General features: G+C 42.2%; 1 protein-coding gene across 6 annotated transcripts in view; it reads left to right on the forward strand.

The window, feature by feature from the left end:
- The window catches only part of SPAG9 (sperm associated antigen 9), a 119,841-nt gene that overhangs the window by 57,457 nt on the left and 39,810 nt on the right, over positions 1 to 22,574 (forward strand). For all 6 annotated transcript variants that reach the window (XM_056128187.1, XM_056128189.1, XM_056128188.1 and 3 more), the window contains 4 exons: positions 2,859 to 3,009; positions 15,284 to 15,488; positions 16,305 to 16,404; positions 17,541 to 17,662. In XM_056128187.1, coding sequence (XP_055984162.1) covers positions 2,859 to 3,009; positions 15,284 to 15,488; positions 16,305 to 16,404; positions 17,541 to 17,662 — 578 coding nt within the window. The remainder of the gene's footprint in view (positions 1 to 2,858; positions 3,010 to 15,283; positions 15,489 to 16,304; positions 16,405 to 17,540; positions 17,663 to 22,574) is intronic.

Genomic DNA, 22,574 nt, shown 5'->3' on the forward strand with positions numbered 1-22,574 from the left:
ACAGTTGTAGATTTACAAATTTTTGTGCTTGGGTTTCAATTATACCATGATCGAGTACCCATCCCTTCACCAGTGCCCATTTTCCACCACCACTGAGCCCAGTATCCCTCCCATTCTCCCCTCACCCCCCCCCCCCCCCCCGCAGGGCATTCCTTTTGTTCTCTCCTTTTGGATGCTGTGGTTTAATGCAGCTGTTTTTAGGCAATAATATAAAAAACTGCTACTGGTGGTGTATTGCATTATACATTTAGAATGAGAAAGTAAAACTTAGATCTACAGTATACTTTCCTCACTAGTTTTTCACTTTCTCAGTTTTTGATGTGTGAAAATGAAGGCATCATTCATACAGAATGGCAAGTCTTGTTACTGGCCTGTCTTTTGCTTAGTATTATAGAGAATTTACATGAATCCTCCACTGTCTTCCTGCTGATCATTATATTTTGACTTAGAGAACTTGACTAAACATTTGTCACTTTCTTGAATAAATCATTGTGGTATGTTAAAAAATAGTTTGTCTAGTAGCTTTTAAACCCTTAGATTTTTATTTCCCAAAATGTGTTCCCTTCCTAATTTGGAAGCAAACATTATTCTAACAACTTTCAATTTTTTGTCTACATCAGCATTTAAAAGAAGATCAGTGTGGAGTTCATGCCCAATTCAATCAGCTAATCTTGGTTGAATAAATAGCAGTACTACTGGGCTGGAGCAATAGCACAGTGGTAGGGCGTTCGCCTTACAAGCGGCCAAAATGGCCGACCCGAGTTCGATTCCTCTGCCCCTCTCGGAGAGCCCGGCAAGCTACCGAGAGTATTCGATATGCCAGACACAGTAACAGCAGTACTCCTACATTAAAAAAAATAAAAATAAAAGAAGATCAGTTTCTTGGGGTCAGAGAGATAGTACAGTGGGTAGGGTGCTTGCTTTGCACCTGAACCGTGCCAGGAGTGATTCCCGAGTGCAGAGCCATGGATAGCTCCTGAATGCGACCAGGGATGGCCCAGAAATCTCCCTGCCCCCAAAATAAATCAATTTCTAATCACTGTTGCCACCATTTGATGAAAGGTCATTTTATTTTTAGGGGAGGGGGTTGGACCACACTTGGTTGTGCTCAGGGCTCACTCCTGGCTCTGAGCTCAGGAATTACTCCTGGTGGTGCTCGGAGGAACATGTAAGGTACCAAGGATCAAACCCATATTGGCTGCATGCAAAGCACCCTACTTGCTGTAGTTTCACTTTGGCCCATGAAAGTACATTTTAAAAAGAAAAAAAAAAGAAAAGATAAAAAAAGACCAGATTTTTGGATCTGTGGAAATATTTATATGTATGTCTGTTTATATACACTGTTATTAGTCAGTAGGGATATAATGCCCTTTTTTACCATAGATTTATAAAAACTGTTGTGAGCAAGCATTCAGGAAGAATTGGACCAAATGAATAGTTGACTGGTTCCTTTATTTTTTGTGATTTGATGGTTATAGTACCTTATAATCACAAACTTAGCTTTGGTATTAAAATTTGGCCCTATAGCGAGCTGTGCACCTATATTTGAATTTTCCTTCCAAAACAAATAGGAAAAAATAAGCCAGATCTGTAGAAGTAAGAAAAATTTAGCTGATAGGGGAATAAAGCACAGTATTTTTTCTGTTTTCTCTTAAACATACATATTAATAAATATGTATGTACAGCCTCCTCAATCCCTTTCTCCACTTAATTTTTAAGGTGTTTTGACAGTTTATGATTCCTTTATGGTCCTTGGGAATGGAGGCACATGCCCTTCGTGTTAGGTGAGGATATATTTCAGAAATGTCTTATTAAGTTTTAGGTACAAAAAAAGAAAAAGCTGTAAGTCAGCGTTACTTAGGAAATTGAGTGCTTTTCCATTTTGATGTTTAATATTTGGTACTTTTATTCCTACCAACAAAGGCAAGAGTCTCAGGAGGTCTCAAACCTTTCACAGCTCATTTCTTGCCATTCTTGAACCAGAAGGACCTATTACTGGGCTTGTTTCCTCTGAGAAGCTCCTTTGACTTTATGCATCAACTAAGAATGTATAGATTGTTGAAATTCTTTTATTATTAAAATTGTATTATTTGTTGAAATTTCCCCCCAACAAAACCTAGGAAATTCTTCTCTTTCATTGATTTCTTATTTTTATTTTTTTGCTTCCTTCCTTGAAAAAACTCTTACTGAATTTTCTCCTCTGTACAGTTTTTTGTTGTTTTCGAAGTGCCGTTGATCAGACCCAGGATTGCATACTGGTAGGCATGTATTGTTATCGCTGAGGCACGTACTCTGGCCTTCCCTCCATACACTTTTTGAAAGGGACCGATACATGAAGAAATTTATAGCTTCCCCTCAAAAAGGGAGAAAAGTCTTTTGGTTACTTATTAATATGTAATCAGTGGCCCTGATATATATAATCCATTGATTTTCTTTACCTTGAAGACTTGCTTAAACACTTCTTGGATTAGTATTTGGATTTGGGAAATGGAGTACTGTTGATTGGGGTCATTACCAGAGAATACATTGAAAGTTTCACCAGGATTAACTAAGTTGAATAACTTCTTGCTCTGAAGTCAAACCACAGATTGCTTTTCTGGATGAGGAGCTCATCAGTAAGTTAGAAGATTTAGAAATCTAAATTGTTTCTTATCATTTTCTTAGATGATTTCTTGGGGCTAATTTAGACTTCAGAGACTTTTTGGTAAGTCTGTCCGCTTGTTTAGAGAGGCATATAGTGTTTAGTATCTGAGTATGTTGGTGTAGTAAGAGACCAGACTTATTGGTACAGTAATGAGGAATTTAAACAGGTCAAAAACAAATGAATGATCACTTCCTCCCTCTCCCTTTCCAAATAGAAAAGAACGCCCTATATCATTAGGGATATTCCCATTACCTCCTGGGGATGGATTACTTACACCGGATACTCAGAAAGGCGGGGAGACTCCTGGATCAGAACAGTGGAAATTTCAAGAATTAAGTCAACCACGTTCACATACCAGTCTCAAGGTGAGCTTTATTTTGCTGAAATCTTTCATTTGCATTTTATACTTGTTGTCTTTGTGTGTGGTGATGGTTTTGGTTTTGTTTTGTTTTGTATTTCGGTTTTGAGGTCCTACCTTGGGGTGCTCAGGGCTTACTTCCTGACTGAGCTCAGGGAGCTCAGGGATTACTCCTGGCGGGCTCCTGAAGACCATATATGCTCCTGGGGATCAAACCCAGCTCAGCCATGTACAAACATGGCCTATGTACAAACATAGGCAGGTCTCTACCCACTATACTGCCTCTTCAGCCTGTGTGTGTGTGTGTGTGTGTGTTTTAAACTCAAAATAATAGCCAAAACTTAATGGAATTTAATAGCCTGGATGCATTTTAATTTGTAAAACTCTTTTGTTTTCTATGTTTGGGTCTTATCCAGATATGCTCAGGGATTACTCCAAACTCTGTATTCAGGAATCACTCTAGGGACCATATGGGATACCAGAGATTGAACCCAGGGTGGCCCTGTGCAAGGCAAATACCTACCTACTGTACTGTCGCTCTGGCCCCAATTTTTAAAATTTTTTTTTCAATTTTTTTAAATTAAAGAATGTGATTTACAGTTATTGACAATTGAGTCTTATAATGCATATTTGTACAATGTTCTCCTTAAATTGAAAATTATCTCTTCCCCAAATTTGTCTTTTGCCAACCTTTTAAATTTATCACCGTCACCGTCCTCGGTTATTCATCGATTTGCTCGAGCGGGCCCAGTAACGTCTCCATCGTGAGACTTGTTGTTACTGTGTTTGGCATATCGAATACGTCCCGGGTAGTTTACCAGGCTTTGCCGTGCAGATGAGGTACTCTCGGTAACTTGCCAGACTCCGAGAGGGGTGAAGGAATCAAACCTAGCTCGGCTGGGCCGGCTGTGCACAAGGCAAACGCCCTACTGCTGTGTTATTATATGTATATAAAAATGAAAAATTATTTTTATTTATTGATTAATACATGTATGGCACTAATGATTAAAATTGCTATTTGATTTATGCTATGTTCGAACTGAAAATGATTGCCACCTGAAATTTGTGTTTTAAAAGAGTCACCAGTTAAATACAAACCAATTCCTTCCCCCAAACCCTTTATAATACGACATCCAAAAATATGTATTGTTTAACTAAAAAAGTCTTGCTGTTAATTCTCGTTTTGCCTTTGTTTCTGTGTCTGTGCTTAATCCTGGTGGTGCTCAGGGGACCCAGTGTATGCTGGGGATTGAGCTGGGTTGTTATCTTACCGTAACAGTACACTCTCTCTGGGCCCTCTTTTTCTCTCATTTTGTTGCTGCTGTTGTGATGACCGTGGAGGGGTCACATTGGGTCACATAGCCAGTTGCTGTGAGTTCCAGTCATTCACTTGTGGTGCTTGAGCACATTCTGGGTGCAGCACTCTCCGGGGGTTGCTGGAATTCTCACACACATGGTCTCTCGTGTTTGAACTGCTGGCCTCAGTACTCATGCACTTTAATCACACACACACACACACACACACACACACACACACACACACACACACACACACACACCCTGGCCAGAGATTGCACACTCTGTTGTGGTACTGGGGGTTCCAAATAGCTGAGCCTACTGGGTACTGTCTCAGGGCCTGTGGGTGGCACTGGAGATTGAACTCATAGCCTCAGACTTCCAAGGCAGGCGCTTTATGCCACTGAGCCATCTCCCAGGCCCTTATAGGTTATATTCTTAACCAAGAAATATGACCTCTGCAGTCTGATTCTACTGCTTGAATAGAGCCAGTCACACGGACACTGTGATAGGTACAGAAACAAGCCTGCAGGTTGGAAGACAGGGACCTGGGATCTAGAGAATCATCTTGCCTGCTTGAGCCCAAGAAGCAACATACGAAGGAAAGCCAGAAAAAATCTTATTCTAAAGAACAGTTTTCAGACTGGTGGGCATCAGTCCCATAAATTGCCTGGTGGCCTGGTCCTTTAAGGCATAAGGGTTTAACCTCATATTACCTTTTGTGTGGTAGGGGAAAGGATACAATAAGGGGAAGTCTGAGGCTTTGGGGCCCCTCCCAGCAGTGCTCTGGTGATAGATTGCTCCTAGCAGTACTCTGGCCGGCAGTCTATGGTACGGGGGAATCAAACCCAGGCCTCCAGCTGCAAAGCACTTTGAACCAGCCACTCTGTGCCACCATGAACCAACCCCCCACCCCTGTCCCTGCCCTTACTTAGATGATTTTTTTTGGTAAGGTTTCTCTCCCCTTTCTTTCTTTTTGGCTTTTGGGCAATACCTGGCTGTACGCAGGGCCTTCTCCTGGGTCTGTCATCAGGGATCACTCCTGGCAGTGCTCAGAGGACCATATGCAGTGCCAGGGATTTAAGTTGGGGTTGATTGCATGCAAGCCTTTATCTCCTGTGCTAGCTCTCCAGCCTTACTTACTGATGTTGCCCCTCCTGCCTTGTTGTCTTTATTGTTTGAGGACTAGGGCCCACACGGGACATGCTTACTTCTTGTGCTCTGACATTTGGTTGCTGTGTTTGCAATCATACACTTCAGTGCACTAGAGATCATACACCTCATTGTGGTGCCAGCGGTGGTGTAAGACACGTGTGGGCAGGACTGAGGGTTTTGAACTCCTGGCCATAAGTTTGTAAGCTGGTTCTTTTGCCACCTGTGCCATGCCTGACCCACAGGAAGCAGTCTTTACAACCTCAGCTGCCCAAGCTCAGTTCACCAGTTTGAATTTTCAGCCCATATCTTTTGGGGCTGATCTTATAAAAAATTATACTTGTATTCATAACTATTATATCCATAAATAATATATCAAGTACAGCACCTTATTAAGAATTTTTATTATTACTTAGAGTTATGTATCTTGGGAAGTGCAATATTGAGCCGGAGAAAAAGCTCTGTAGGCTGAGTGTATTCAAAGCTCACTTTGCATGTGGGACACCGGGTTCGAGTCCCAACATGGACTCAAACACTACTTTAAGCCCCACCAGCTTTGATCCACCCTCCCACTCATGTAACACTGTAGCACTGTCCTCCCGTGGTTCATCAGTTTGCTCGAGTGGGCCCAGTAACATCTCCATTGTGAGACTTATTGTACTGTGTTTGGGATATTGAATATGTCACGGGTAGCTTGCCAGGCTTTGCTGTGCAGGCAAGATACTCTCAGTAGCTTGCCGGACTCTCCGAGAGGGGTGGAGGAATCAAACCTGAACAGATCAGGTCGGCTGCGTGCAAGGCAAATGCCCTACCCGCTGTGCTATCGCTCCAGCCCCGAGTAAAAAGAAATAAATGAAATTAAAACATTTAGAAAGGAAATGTTGGTTATATTTTTACATCATAAAATCTTATAAATAGGACACCAATAATTAATTCTATTGATTTACATCTTGCTTCTCAAAGTACTTGGGAAAGTATCATGCCTAATAACTTGCAGACCACCCCTCCTTGTGCATCTTCTAAAACAGATATTTACCCTTTTTTTTGTTTCTCTTAAAAATTTGCAAATTTATAAATTCCTGTGTTTTTATAAAGTTTAAGTATCTCTAGCTGCATCTCTAGCACTTAGGTTTTTTTTTATTTATTTTTTATTTTTTTTTGTAGGAGTACTGCTATTTATTCAGCCACTGATTAGCTTATTGAATTGTGCATGAACTCCACCTTACTTTTTTTTTCCATTTTTTATAATTTTATTTATTGAATCACCTGTGAGAGCAGTTACAAAGCTTTTGGGTCTAAGTCTCAGTCATACAATGAAACACCCATTGTATGACTTCACCAGTGCCCATTCTCCACCACCAAAAATCCCAGTATACCCCCATCCCACACCCTCCCCCTGCCTGTGGGGCAGATGATTTCCACATTACTCTCTCTCTACTTTGATCACATTCACTATTTCGACACCAGACCCACCATTATTTGAGATTTTACCCCAACACTCAGATCTGCTGAAAAGGCAACAATAGACAATTTGTGTTCTATTGTTGGTTATGAATAACATATGATGTCGTGTGGCTGCAGTAGGGCCATGTGGTTTTGAAGTTCTGAAATTTTAACACTTAAATCTGGAGGGATTTCTGCCAAAAGTCACTGGGTTTAGAGATCTGCTCCTGAGTCTTTGGGATCATGGCCGTTGAGCAGTTTGATGAGGAGCCAAAGAGGCCATTTGTGGGCGATGACTTGGGGTCTCATTGGGGTGGGGAAGACAGGCCTGGCTCCACCTCCCCCCCCATCCCGTGAGACCCAACAAGTTTCGTCACTGCGGGCCCAAGCCTGACTGTCCAATGGCCTCTGGAGGATGACAGCCACCAAGTCGCCAAGAGGGAGCAGGCGGAGGGACAGCACCCATTCCCCCCTGGGGTGGCCCGGTAACAGTAACCTACTGCGGGGTCCAGACACATTTCTGACAAAAGCCGCTGGGTTTCGATATTTGTTTCTGAGTCTCTGGGATCAAGGCCGTTGAGCAGCTTGATGAGGAGCCAGAGAGGCCATTTGTGGGCGATGACTTGGGGTCTCGTTAGGGTGGGGAGGACAGGCCCGGCTCTACCTCCCCCCCCCATCCCGTGAGACCCAACAAGTTTCGTCACTGCGGGCCCAAGCCTGACTGTCCAATGGCCTCTGGAGGATGACAGTCACCAAGTCGCCAAGAGGGAGCAGGCGGAGGGACAACACCCTTTCCTCCCTGGGGTGGCCCGGCAACAGTAATGTACTGTGGAGTCCAGATGCATTTCTGCCAAATGCCACTGGGTTTCGAGATGTGCTCCTGAGTCTCTGGGATCATGGCCGTTAAGCAGCTTGATCAGGAGCCAGAGAGGCCATTCGTGGGCGATGACTTGGGGTCTCGTTGGGGTGGGGAGGACAAGCCCGGCTCCACCCTCATCCCGTGAGGCCCTGTGTGTCTCATCACTGGGGGCCCAAATGTGACTATCCAGTGGCCTCAGACGGATGGCGGCCCAGGGGGAACAGGCCAAGGCACGAAACCTATTCCCACCTGGGTTGGCCCAGCACCGGTAGCCTACTGCAGAGACCAGACGCATTTCTACCTAAAGCCACTGGGTTCTGAGATTTGTTTCTGAGTCTCTGGGATCATGTCCATTAAGCAGTTCAATCAGGAACCAAAGAGGCCTTGCCTCCAATTATATAGCTGAGCCGGAGGTGGTTTGTGGGTGTGTTTCCCACGTACCTAACTTTTGGCCGTTTACTTTCTTGGTAAACTTTGCCCCAAGTTTTTGGGGTCTGGCCAAAGGCACAGCAGCAATTTTTGGGGTATCTGGAAGTCTGAAGGCGCCATGAGGCTGCTGATGCACTCGCCTCACAGGTACAGATTGACCTGCTGGTGGCACCATACCCCCACTTAGTTTTTTTTTTAAAAAAAAAGTCCTATAGGGAGTGTGGCACTCCGAATATGTTTGTTGGGGCTGGAGAGATAGCACAGTGAGTAAGGCACTTGTCTTCCATGCAGCTGACCCAGGTTTGATCCCTGTAACCCCATTAAGGTCCCCTGAGCACTGTGCAGAGTGATTCCTGAGTGCAGAGCCAAGAGTAACCCCCAAGCATCGCTGGGTTTATTAATATATGTGTATTAGAAGCTCAGTGTCAGTCCAGCCTTGCCACTAGGAAACACTCTCCTACAGCCACACTGGTTATTATTTTTTTAGCCTGCCTGTAGGCGTATTTGAACACCCATCCTCCATCGCCTACTTGATGTGTTCCTTTCCCAAAACAAAATTAAGTAGGAGGGATACTTTTCATACTTCAGACGAGTGTGCCACAGGGGCAGTACAGCAGGTAGGGTACTTGCCTTGCACACACAGCACGTTAGATTCCAGGTCCCCCTAGAACCATCAGGAGTAGTTCCTGCGCACATAGCCAGGAGTAACCCCTGAAACATTGCTGGGTGTGGCCCCCAAACAAAAAGTGCCATAGAGGAACTATATTCTGATTACTACCCAGAAAGATACCTCAAGACATTATTGTAGGGGCTGGAGCGATAGCACAGCAGGTAGGGCGTTTGCCTTGCACGCAACCAACTGGCCGACCCGGGTTCGATTCCCAGCATCCCATGTGGTCCCCCGAGCACCACCAGGAGTAATTCCCGAGTGCAGAGCCAGGAGTAACCCCTGTGCATTGCCGGGTGTGACCCAAAAAGGAAAAAAAAAAAAGACATTATTGTAATTCTCTGATTATTTAATCCCGTGACAAGTGGTGATTGAATTTAATTCATACTTTACCAACTGATTATTAATAGATTATTCATTTATTAAAAGTCATCTATATTAATAGGTCATTAATATGGATTAAGCTGGGGAGATGTTAAGGCACTTCTGAAATTAAATTCTCTCTCTACTCTCTCTCCAGACATGAAGCCTCTAAATGCAATATAGTTTGAGCAGATAATGGAGTGGTATATTGCAAAATGGCAAAAATCCAGTTTGTGAATTGTCTAATAACTCTTGCATTGTTAACCTGAGCCCTAGTTCTCTGGTTTTACAAGGTTGGGTTGGGTTAGAGTTCAGGCGTTGGGTTAGAGTTCCCTTGTGGTCTGTGTTGCATGAACCCACCAGACTTGGTTTCCCGAGTGGCAGAGACTAGACTAGACTGAGTTAGGGTAGAGAACAACTTGCATTTCTCTGAGAACTTTGGGATAACTAGTTATATTTAGGCCATACTTTGTGTTCATTAGGACAACATTGAAGTTTAGAATTATAATCGATAGTGATATTATCAGATGATTTTTCTGTGAAGTAGGTTAATGTTATTTACATCATAGTTAAGTAACCCTAACCAAGGGAGAAAGCTGCATGGTGAGTTATAACGGAGGAAATAGAACTTTAGGAAGCTGGCAGAAGAACGGCTGCCACCTCTACAGCCCAAAAGATGGTGTGTAAGTCTGGTTTACAGGTCAGTTTAAGGTAAGGAACAGAGTTTGATCATGCTTTATTAACACAAGTTTTTTTGCTGGTGGTTATATGTTGGTGAAAAATAACCAAAGCTATTTGATGAATGACCAAAGCTGTTCTGTTAAAAATATTACAGAAGTGGGGCTGGAGAGATAGCACAGCAGGTAGGGCATTTGCCTTGCACGCGGCCGACCCGGGTTCGATTCCCAGCATCCCATATGGTCCCCTGAGCACCGCCAGGAGTAACTCCTGAGTGCAGAGCCAGGAGTAACCCCTGTGCATCGCCAGGTGTGACCCAAAAAGAAAAAAAATATTACAGAAGCGCTAAGTCTGGGAATGGGCAAAAATGTTAAGGTAGGGTTATTCATCCAACCTAATTATATTCATGAACAAGCAGCAAATGAGAAGGAATTAGAGAACAAAGGGCAAGAATAACGCCATGTCCTGAAGATCAGAAAGAGCAAGAACTTGCCCAACAAGATATCAGGCCTTAGCTATAATTAGCTAAGATGGTGTGAAATAGCAGACTTACCCATCCTTTTTCTTTCCAGCAACCTTTCAGTCTTTAAGCCACTGGGCTGGGCTGAACCAGGCAAGTGGGTGAACAGGATGGGGAGGGGCTGAGGTGTGGGAATCACTTGCCAAGCCTGGAGGAGTGTCTTCATGGGAGAGAGAGCCTGGTAGAGAGGCCGAGCGCACTGAGGACATCCCTCAGTGGGACAACCAGCTGGGTCTTGTCAGGTCCTGAGGAGGATGATCGGGGCCTCCTGAATGAAAGCTGCCACATTGTCAGCCTGAGCAAGTGAAGGCAGCAGTTTTTGTACTAAGCAGGGCGGCTGTGTAGAATGAGAGGCAGGTAGACCTGGCAGGGGAGAGGGGGAGGCAGAGGCTGCAGTGTCCAAAAAGAGAAATGTGTCCCTCCCAAGTCCAGGGAGAAGAGAGCTTTAGAATGGGGGACTTGTTTGCAGAGTCAGCTGGTTTGGAGAAGTCGAATAGAGCGAGGACTGAATTTGTTCTTTTGTTGCTATAGGTTTGAAGGGTTTTGAGTTGCCACGTCAACAGCAGGAGTGAATGTGAATCATGAAAGGAGAACATGAAAAGTGTGTATTAGTCCAGAAAGATGGTTGCCATTGGTGAAGAAGAGGGTACCTTAGGTTGGCAGGGTGGAGGGAATAGTACTCTGAGAAGGACAGAGATGGGGTTATTTTGTGCTGTGCAGAAATGTCCAATAGAAAGAGAAGTTGAAGACAAGACAAGAAGGAAGAATGGGAGAGTAGAAGAAGGCTGTGCAGAAAGGGCACACACGTACTCTAGTTGCAGTAAAAATCTTTGTTGGTGGGGCACCTCGTTTTTTCTTTAGGAGCGCTACTAGAAACAGTGCTTTTTATATTATTTTATGCTTGAATTTCCATCATTGGGATAATTGTCTCAGATCATATATTTAAGATTTTGATAGACATTGACAAATTGCCTGCCATTGGGATTTTGGCCATTTGAACTCTCCCTGGAGATACTGTATCCGTTCTTTGTTGCTATATATGTTTTATTTTAAATATCTTCCTCTTTTACATAGATATGAGATTGAAGAGTTCAATATTTTAAATACCTTCTATGTAAAATTTTCAGGCTGGTTTCTAGAATTTTGGTTTGTATCAGTTCATTAATAGTCACAGATTTCATCCAGTTATGCATATATGTAGCTCAAAACATTTGTACACCTTACAAGTTCTTGCACCTGCAGATATATGAAGGTGTGTGAGAGTAACATGCACATGTGGATACATATTATATATATACCCCAGAAACAGTTTTTCTGGGGCCAGAGAGATAGCACAGTGGGTAAAGCACTTGTCTTGCATGTGGCCACCCCTGGTTTGATCCATGGGATGCATATAGTCCTCCAGCATTCCTGAGTACAGAACCAGGACTAAGTCCTGAGTACCACTGGGTGTGCCCCCCACAAAATAAAAATAAACAATTTTTAAACAAGGGTTTTCTTTTGAGTATTTTAGGTTGTTGATTGTGACTTTTAGAACTGATTTTAAAAACTTCTAACTATGAAGCAGTTGGACTTGTACCTGCTTGTGAACATTTTAAAGAGTTCTTTTGAAACAGTCTGAGCTAAACACTTCCTCAGAACTGCTGTGAGAAGCTCTTGTTAGCGGTGTTTGGTATGTAAAGCCATTGGTCAGTGTGTGCTGCTTTCTTCCAGGGATGTGCTTAGAATACAGAAGAGGAACTGTCTGAACAGAACCAGCATTCTTGTGCATAAGAATGTCCCTTCCTCCTCCGTTTGTTGTTAAATTCTCAAGTTGTTCTGATTTCTTTAGCTTTCCCAAACTTGTGGCTTTACAGTAGTTGTACTTACTCCTGTATCTTCTCTGACTTAAGGATTCCTGTCGTAAAATGCATCTGTACTTAAAATTTTTGAAACATAGAACTCCTTGTTTAGTTTTAAAGGCGCTTATTTGCCATGCTGAGGATCAAACCCAGGGCTTCACAAACCGAAGACAAGTGCTCAACCACTGATCTACATACCCAGCTCTAACTTTTTATTTTGAAATATTTTGGAATTACAGAAAAGTTTTAAATATGGTACATATTTACCAGCATTCACCTTATTCAATTTTAAATAATATCAAAGAATCTAGGGTAAAGTTTCTGCAACTCTAAGTTTCGTATGTCTTGTAAGTTTTAAGACCTGGATTTGATCCCTGGCACTTCATTAACAGAGACCTCTGCCTATAGAAATTAAAAATAAATGGGGGCTGAGGGGGAGAATTAGAGAAATGGTACAGTGGATAAGGCTCTTTCTTTGCATATAGCTGACGTGGATTCAATCCCTGGTATTTTATATGATCCTCCAGGCCACACTAGGAGTGAACTTTGAGCACAGGGCCAGGAGTAAACTGAGCACAGCCAGATATGGCCCCCACACAAAAAACTGAAATAAATAAATAGAGATCAAGCAGATGACTCAAAGAGTTGGAGCACATGTTTTACATTCAAGAGCCTCAGATTTTATTCCCAGCACCGCATGGTTCCCCCAGCATTGCCAGGTGTGGCTCCCCACAATGATCAGTACCACTCCCCTAGATATTATGGATATCTATAATGCCTCTCAAACCATCTGTTATTATACAGCTGCATTAGGTGAAAGTACATACTCATAATGGGTTGTTGTTTTTTTCCCCCTCGCTTTTTGGGTCATACATGGCAATGCACGGGGGTTACTCTTGGCTCTGTGCTCAGGAATTACTTCTGGTGGTGCTCAGGGGACCATATGGGATGCCGGGCATCGAACCCAGGTTGGCCGTGTGCAAAGCAGACGCCCTACCCGCTGTGTTATTGCTCCAGGCCCATAATGTTTTTTTAAGACAAATTTACCCTAAATATGTTTTTACACCTTCATTTTAAAAATTACATTTAAAATCTTTATATTTTATAGAGTGCCACCCATATTCTTACCCTAAACATTTTCTTGGGCTGGAGCGATAGCACAGCGGTAGGGCGTTTGCCTTGCACGCAGCCAACATGGCCGACCCGAGTTCGATTCCTCCGCCCCTCTCAGAGAGCCCGGCAAGCTACCGAGAGTATTCGATATGCCAGACACAGTAACAACAAAGTCTCCAATGGAGACGTTACTGGGCCCGCTCGAGCAAATCGATGATCAACGGGAGGGCCTTTACTTTACTTACTTTTAAACATTTTCTTACACCTTCATTTTAAAAATTACATTTAAAATCTTAATATTTTTTAGAATGCCACCACATTCTTACCTTGAAGAATTAAATATTTGAGAAGAGCTAAAACTGATGAATTTTGACTCAAAGATCATATAAACAAATATTAAGGCAGCCGCAGTCAGGTTTCTTCAGCGTGAACATTGCTAACCTCTGCTTTGTGAAGACATTGTGGTGGGGATGTGGTGGTTTGGACCACACCCAGTGGTGCTCAGAGCATACTCCTGACTCCAGACACCTTACCTTCTGTGCTATCTCTCCAGCTCGCTATTTTTTTAATTTTATTTTATTTTTATAAAGCCGTTCAGAATAGTTGATTACATTTAATATTCAAACACCAATCCCACCACCATCATATTTCAGATGTTTCCATCCTGAGCCCCAACCCCTGCCCCAAAGCAGAACCGAAATAATTTATTTTGTATTGTTTTTTAGGAATAAACCACTGAAAATGATGCAAAAAAAAAACTTTTCTTAGAGGAAAGAATGTGAAGATTTTTGTATTTCAACCAGTGGCAGTAAGCCCTTGTATTAGAGGTTACTAACATGGTTTTTCAGCTGCTAGGGCTAGATCTCTTCTGGTGGGGAGGGGCAGGGGGCGGGTGAGACCCGCCCCCTCCCCCCAAGTTCCCTGAATCAAACGGTCTGGCATGGAATCCGGCGTCCAGTCCTCATTGTGAGGAAATTAACAGAGACCTTACCAATCATATTTTAGACTTTCAAAACAACTCATAAATTGCCAGATGAAGAATATTTTTAAAAAAGAGGGACTGCTATGTTTTCAAAAGAAATAATTCCATCATCCCCACAGTGGGCTACTATTTAGGTAGAAATTAGAAATACAATTAAATGTACAAGGTTTGTGGGGGGAAAAGCATTTTAATTTAGGTTATTCTTCGGTTATTAGTTTATCTATAATAGTTTCACAAATAATGGGAGGAGAACAGGAAAGATGTATTAAACTTTTCCAAATACGCTAAATTGGAAGATTTGATACTGAAGAATAAATTTCAGAAAGATTTCTTTTTTGTTGTTGTTGTTTTTTTTTTTCTTTAGGAAGATTTCTTAGAGTTGTGTGAATAGAAAAAAGGTTAAGTGATCAGTTGTTCATTGATAACTTTAAAGTAAAACATGAAGTGGTAACTTCTAAACTGTGTTATTGATCACTTAGAGGCTTAAAGGAGATGATTTTTGAAGGAGATGGATATTGTTATTGGGAGGTAGTATATATCAGAAGTACATAAAAACATGCCAAAACGTAGAAATGCATGATTTTTCCTTTTTGGTTTTTTTTTTGTATTTAGCTTATTTTTGTTAATATTTTTGGTTTAGGGCCACACATGGTAGTGCCCAGGGCTCACTCTTCATCTCTTAAGGGACAATACATGGTTGCAGGATCCTCCATTCAGATTTTATCCATAAGAATATCATGATTATTTAGAAAAATAAAATTTGCTTAAAGTTTCCCCTTGTTTGAACATAGACTCCAGAGATAATTGCAGTTGTTTCCTTCACTGTAATCAGTGTTAACTCTTTAAATAGCATTTCCTCTCAGCAAGTTCCTCCTTACCCATTTTTAAAGAAGTACAAGGTAAATTTAAAATGTTTTTGTCATTCTTCTCACTTACAGGATGAACTCTCAGATGTTAGTCAAGGAGGATCAAAAGCTACCACTCCAGCGTCACTAGCTGCTTCTGACGTGGCAGTGATTCCTACTGATACCCCCTTAAAGGAAGATGAAGGCTTTGTGAGGGCAGCAGATGCACCAAATAAGTCAGAGATAAACAAACATATTGAAGTACAGGTAGCCCAGGATACTAGAAATGTGTCAACTGGTGAGTGACCCTGGTTCTCTATTTCATTTTGAAATATTTTGTCAGTCCATATTAGGATGATATGTTTTGGGGGAGGGGGCAGTAGTTACTTTCTGCTTTTGAGCTATCATTGAATAAAGGCCCTCCCGTTGTTCATTGATTTGCTCGAGTGGGCCCAGTAACGTCTCCATTGGAGACTTGTTACTGTGTTTGGCATATCGAATACATCATGGTTAGCTTGCCAGGCTCTGTCGTGTGGGCGAGATACTCTCGGTAGCTTGCCGGGCTCTCCGAGAGGGGCGGAGGAATCGAACTCGGGTCGGCCATGTTGGCTGCGTGCAAGGCAAACGCCCTACCGCTGTGCTATCGCTCCAGCCCAGTCTTTAAGAAACATTTTATCATCAGGCTGATTTGAATTCCCAGTACCAAAATGGCCCATTCAAGCTCCACCAGGGATAACTCCTAAGCACAAAGCCAAGATAACCCTTGTGAAAACACTGGGTGTGACCCCAAAAGCTCCCAGACACAGAAAAAAACAACTTTCATCATTAAGACCTGGGGAGATAGCTCAGAAGCCTGTAGCACATGCTTTGCATGGAGCCAGATTTTATCCCCAGTGCCACATGGTTTACCCAGCACTGCTAGGCACAACAACACTCCCCACCCTCCACCCTCCAGCACCGAGTTGGGAATAGCCTCCAACCAGTCCCCAATGAGGCCCCAAAACAGCCACAAAATGTCAAATAAATTGCCATCAAGTGATGGTCATAGCAGGAAGAGACTCATATTAGGAGCACTGTGTAATATAGGCGTTATTTGTGTCATCTTGTCCTTAAGGCTCTGCTGAAAATGAGGAGAAATCAGAAGTTCAAGCTATCATTGACTCCACCCCTGAGTTGGACATGGACAAAGATCTCAGTGGATATAAAGGCTCAAGGTACTATAAACACCAGATTCAGATTAAAAAAGTAATAATAATTCTACCCTTTTCCTCTCCTCCAGAAGTCTAGTAGTGTTCTCCTCCCTGCCACTCTACCAGACACATGTATTCAGGTGTCTGGCTGAAAAAATGTTGGTATTCTGGGTTTTGTTTTGAAACTGGACATGGTATGTGACTGTTGAATACTTTGTGAAAGGTTACCGTAGAGGTTAGGAACATATGGGAAGATTGGGAAGTGGAGATCACCAAGAGATGCCCCATGCTTTCTGACATGTGAGGAAAAACCAAGGCTGGGGTGGTACGAATAAAAGTGTGAGCAAACTTGGTTCAGATCAGGAAGAAGAGAAGGCACTCTTTTCAGAATTATGATGACCTCATTATTGGGAGAAGTTGGTGGTTTTTTAGTGACATGTTAGTCGAAATTTTAGTGAAATTTTAGTAAAACATAAAGGGTATGTTTAGTGCAGCCCTGGACATGCCTCACCCACCTCCTCAAAAGCCCTTGAGGTCCCTGGGGTCCTGAGTCGTCCCGTCAGTGAGGGAACAGCCCAAGCAGCAGCAAGTCCTCAGGCTCTTGCTTCGAACATCAGCTGTGTTGGCTGGCAGGCACAGAGGGCTGATCTGGGCCGCCTCTGCCCTGCTCAGGCCGGATTCTGGAGTGGGGGAGATGGGAGGATTTGGTTTTGGGGGTCTTACCTGGTTTGGGGTGGGGGGAACCATGTGGTGTCAGGAATAAAGCCCAGGACCTCATATATACAAGGACATCTTTCTACCATGGAATTACATGCTCTGCCCTCTCCTGGCAAATTCTTTAACCTCCTTCATTTCTTCATTTGTAAAATTGAGATAATAGCACCTGCTTTGCAGACTAAGGTGAGGATTCAGCCAAGTCATCTATGTAAAATTGATCAGTGCCTGATATGCAAAGCAGAGGCATGTTCCCTGCTCTTTTCTGTTTTCTAGGATCTTCCTGCACTTTGTTTCCTTCACTAGTCCTGTGTGAACTTCAGTGAGAATGTCCTGGGAAACTTGAGAGATCTTTTTTGAATTACATGTTCACAGCCTCTTGGCTATGCATTTTGCACTTTTGAAAATAGTGTCATATATGCTGATTCTGTTGTTTCTGTCCGTAGTACTCCCACCAAAGGCATAGAGAACAAAGCTTTCGACCGCAACACAGAATCTCTCTTTGAAGAACTGTCTTCAGCTGGCTCAGGCCTAATTGGAGATGTGGATGAAGGAGCAGATTTATTAGGTATGATAGCTTATTCAAGGAATCGATGGCTGAATTGAAAAGTCAATTATAACATTTTATGTAATTGAAAATTTCCCTAAAATATCCTTAACTGCCTGCTCAGTGGGATGGTTATTGTGCTTTAAGTAAGTGGAACTTTGGATTATAAAACTTTTAAAGGGGATGGTTTTTGCATACAGATTTTTCCAAAATTAAATTGCATTTGAATTTTATTTTAAACTTATATAACACATTGTATTGAACAGTTTTATACTATCAGGTTAGTATTATGTATAAGGAACACACTGATACGTATATTTGTTAGCCTTACATAAGAAATTGTGACACTTTATTTATTTCAGCTTTTAAGATTGATGCTTTAAGAAACTGCCCAATAAAATTGAAGAGTAAAATGCAAAAATATATTTAGGAGAAAATTGTAATGTTTATGTATGATAAAACCCACATATGTATTTTTTTAAGTTTGAAGGAATGCATTGAATTGTGTAATCATCACCAGAATCAACATAGATCAACCCTCAACCCCCCACCGACTTCATCATGCTATCCTTTTGTGTTCTTTCTTACTTTACTTTTTTGGTTTTATTTATTTATTGTACTTTTATTTAATCAGAATTAAAGGTTTTTTGTTTGTTTCTTTCTTTCTTTCTTAAGGCTTTTATTGACGTTTGTCAGACCGGGCATGTAATAGTGTTAAGTTTATGGTTTTGACGTAGCAGAGTAGGGTTAAGTTTATGGTATTGATGTCCACTGCTTTCTCCCCGCTGCATACCACAGGGCCCGGAACCCCCACCCGGGTCCCCCTTTTGACTCACAGTCCATCTTAATCCAAAGGAAGCACTTTGTACTCTTTCTGTCTCAGAATGCAGTGTTCAGTCCTGTGATTTTTTTGAGACTGTTAGCCTCAGGCTCTTTGGTTTGATTTTCGTTTTGGACCACACCTAGTGGGGGGTTGTCACTCCTGGCACTTGTCACAGTGTTTGGGGGACCCCTTGTTGCCAGGGATAGAACCCAGGCCTCCTGCACACAAAGGATGGACCCAGCCTATGAGCAGTCTGTTCAGTTCCTGACCTTTAAAAAAATTTAATTACTTTTATAATGCCTGAGGTTAAACTCAGGACCTCATACATGCAAGGCAAGTGCTTTTTCACTGAGGTATGTCTCCTGGCAGAGACTTTTTTAGGGGGTAATGAAGGGGGGGGCAATACCTGTTGGTGCTCAGAGCTTATTGCTGGCTCTGTGCTCAGAGATCACTCCTCTCTGTCCTCAGGGGACCATATGTGGGATTGAACCTGGATTGGCCACATATAAGGCAAACCCTACCCGCTGTACTACCTCTCTGGCCTAGGCTTCTCTTTTATAAAGATAATTACTGAGAGAATTACTGAGCCATGTGGTCCTCACAGTATGGGCCTGAAAGCCTGTGTTCAACTCAGACAGCTGTTTACAAGCACCAGAACCATAACCAGTGTTGCTCCAGGCTCACAGAAACCACACCCCAGTGGTGCGTGGGGGGGTCTGTGCAGGGACGGGGGTATCAGATCCAGGACTTCGGTCATGCTTGGCGTGTGCTCTCACTTGAGTGTCTTCCTGTAACTGTGATCTTTGAAGTCAGTGTTTCTGAAAGCTTGCATTTATTAATTCAGAAAATTAGGTATAATAGATTAGAGACGAATTTCTGATATTCTGATCTCCTTTCCACTTTGAAAATAATAGGCTGTAAATTACTATCTTCCCTTTTACACCATGGTGTGGGTTTATTTTTAGAATGTTCCAGATTAGAAGGTTTATTGCCTTAATTCTTAGTAAAAGATGGTGAGATTTCTAAGGCAAATATTTATTTCTTGGTTTCTCTTCTGTATAATTTAGTGTATATATAATTTGTTTGTTTGTTTGTTTCTTAAGGCGTTTATTGGCCTTTTTCAGACCAGGCATGTAACCATGTTAAGTTTATGGTTTCAACATGACACTGTAGTATTAAGTTTATGGTATTGATATCCACTGCTTTCTCCCCTCTCCATATTCAATATGCCAAAACAGTAACAATAACGGGTCTCATTCCCCTAACCCTGAAAGAGTCTCCAGTACAGCAGCATTGGGAGAGATGAGGAAGGAGAGGCCGCTAAAATCTCAGGCTGGGACAAATGGAGTAAATCAGCGAACAACAGTGATCCAGTGATAATTTAGTGATAGGAACTGAGATGTAATACTGAAACTGTCTAGCTTTGTTACACTATGCTAACAAATTCTTCCTCCACATTTCTTAATTGGCCTTAGGTTGATAAATAATAGACCATTTCTATAACTCAATGTTTCTCAGTTACTGTGTTAGTCTTTATTCGAAGATAAATGTTTTTATGATTGTTACACATACAATCGTACTTTTTTTTTCTGGGTTTTTTTTTTTCTTCTCTTATTTTGGGGCCCCACCCAGCTCTGTCCTTTCCTGGGCAGGGATTGCAGGGGCCTGTGATATCCCGGATCCATCCCAGGCCCCCCGCATGCAAAAAGCATTCACTTGGTAGTTTGAGCTGTCTCTGCCCCCCCCCCCCCCGCTTTTTTTTTATCTGATTTTAATTAGATAATTTTAATTCAAAAAAGACTGACCTTGGGGGCTTGAGCGATAGCACAGCGGGTAGGGCATTTGCCTAGCATGCAGCCGACCCTATTCGATTCCCAGCATCCCATATGGTCCCCCAAGCACCACCAGGAGTTATTCCTGAGGGCAGAGCCAGGAGTAACCCCTGTGCATCACTGGGCGTGACCCAAAAAGAAAAAAAAAAAGATTGACCTCCACCAGTTTGCCCTTTGTCTTTGTACTGTGTCTCCTGTTTTGATTTTCTTATTCTTATTGACTGTTTTCTTTATATAATTTAGTGACTTGTCCCCATGGTTCTAGATCTTGGAAATCATATTGTATTCAGATATTGAATTTCCTTTTGATTTATTTCTGTTTTCACCTTTATTGTCTTTAATCACTTCTTATCATTTAAAGGTAATTTAAAAGGAAAAATACTGGACCTGGAGCTAGTGTAGTAAGTGCCTAGTGTGTGCGGCCTTTTGAGTCACATACTTAGCACCATTGCAGCCCTCTGCCCGCCTACTCCCAGATATAATCAGGGTGACCCTCAAGTCCTGCTAGGATGTTCTGTGGGTACCTCTGGGCCTGAGCCCTGTGTCTTCAGCATACAAACTACCTGGCTGAGCATCTCCTGGAGTCGCGCCCCCCCCCCCCAGTCCTAAAAGTGAAAATAAACATCCTGCCCGCCTCTTTCCCTGAATCTGTCCCACCCTGTCCTTCCACTGCACTCATTTTCAGTCACACCATTACGTAGCTCTCACCTGGCTGTGCCCAGCGATCACTCTGATACTGTGCAAAAGGGACTGTACGCAGTGTTGGGATTCAAACCTGGATCAGCTTCTTGCAAGCACCTTAGCGGCTCTGTGCTACCCGTCCAGCCCCTGTGCAGCAATATCGATGATGTGGCTGTGATGTCCCTGGCACTTTCCTAGTTGTTTATGGTATGTCAGTGATTAAAAACAGATTTCTTTGGGACAGTTTTTTCCTGGCCCCTCTACTGTTCCTCATCCCACTGATGTCTTGGCATTGTTGCTCATACTTACCTAGCCTGAAACAAGCATTATTTTTTCTTTCTTGGGGCTACACCCAGCAGTGCTCAAGGCTTATTCCTGGCTATACACTCAGGGACCACTTCTGGAGGGTTCGGGGGAATCTTTGGGGTACTGGGGATCAAATCTGGGTGGGCCACATGCACCGCAGCACCCTACCTGCTATATTATCACTCTGATTCCTCAGATCTTTCCTTCTTACCTCACTTGGCACATCCTTCTCTGGGAATTATATCCTGATCTCCTAGTTAAAGCTTTGTTGTCCTTCAAGCCTGTTTCCATGGTACTGTGTTCATTTATTATGCTTCTCTTCCTACTACACTGTATTCTTCTTGTTGTTTGGTTTTGGGGGCAACACCCAGATGTGCCCAGGGCTTACTCCTGACTTTTCTCAGGCAGAGCTTGGGGAACTGTATGCAGTGTTGGGGTTCAAACCCAGGTCAACAGCATGTAAGGCATGTGCCTTACCAATGTACTCTCTCTCGGCCCTCCGGTTTTTTGTTTTTCCTTTTTTTTTTTTTTTTAATAAACCTGGGTAGACTAAACAGTGTAGCCAAATCAGCTTTCTTGTATTTACAGGTGCGTTTTTGAGCATGTAACACAGCAACAAAGTGACTGTGTTGCTAATTAGTTCTAGCAGTTTTGTTCCATCTCTGAATCGGTGATACTTCACCTTTTGTAGTTAAAACTCTTTACATGAGAATTTGTAAGAGAGCAGTGTACATTTGGAAAAATGGAGTCCTAACATAGTTTAAATAGAGAACTAGATTAAAATGTGCAAGTTTCCCAGGAATTAACAGATAATTCAAAAACCTATCTATAGACATAGCTTTATACTAAACTTGAAATGAGAATTTTATAATATTAGAGACAGGCTGCTAGGTTTTTGGTTATAAGGGGTATGGGTGCTAACAAAGTGTGTTTAGTTGAAGTCTTGGATAAAAATGGGACCACCTCAAGTTGATAAAAATGGGACCACCTCACGTTAAATTTTTCTTTTACTTATGAGTTAGTTGTATTGATTCATTTTAAAGTGAAAATTTTTAGACGATTCTATTATTTATAAATTAAATTCATACATTAATGTTTTAAGACATTTTATGGGGAATGTGTACCCTTTACAAACTACATTATAGAATTCCTTATAATGCATATTTCAAAGTATTTTTTATTTATAATATTTATACCTTATTGTATTTTATTAATTCTCTACATATTTTTAGTTTTTGGTCTCCTCATTTTGAAAAAAATGAGTGTAGATTTTGCATTATAAAAACAGTCT

The sequence above is a fragment of the Sorex fumeus genome, unplaced genomic scaffold (assembly GCF_029834395.1).
Source record: "Sorex fumeus unplaced genomic scaffold, SorFum_2.1 ptg000063l, whole genome shotgun sequence".
NCBI lineage: Eukaryota > Metazoa > Chordata > Mammalia > Eulipotyphla > Soricidae > Sorex > Sorex fumeus.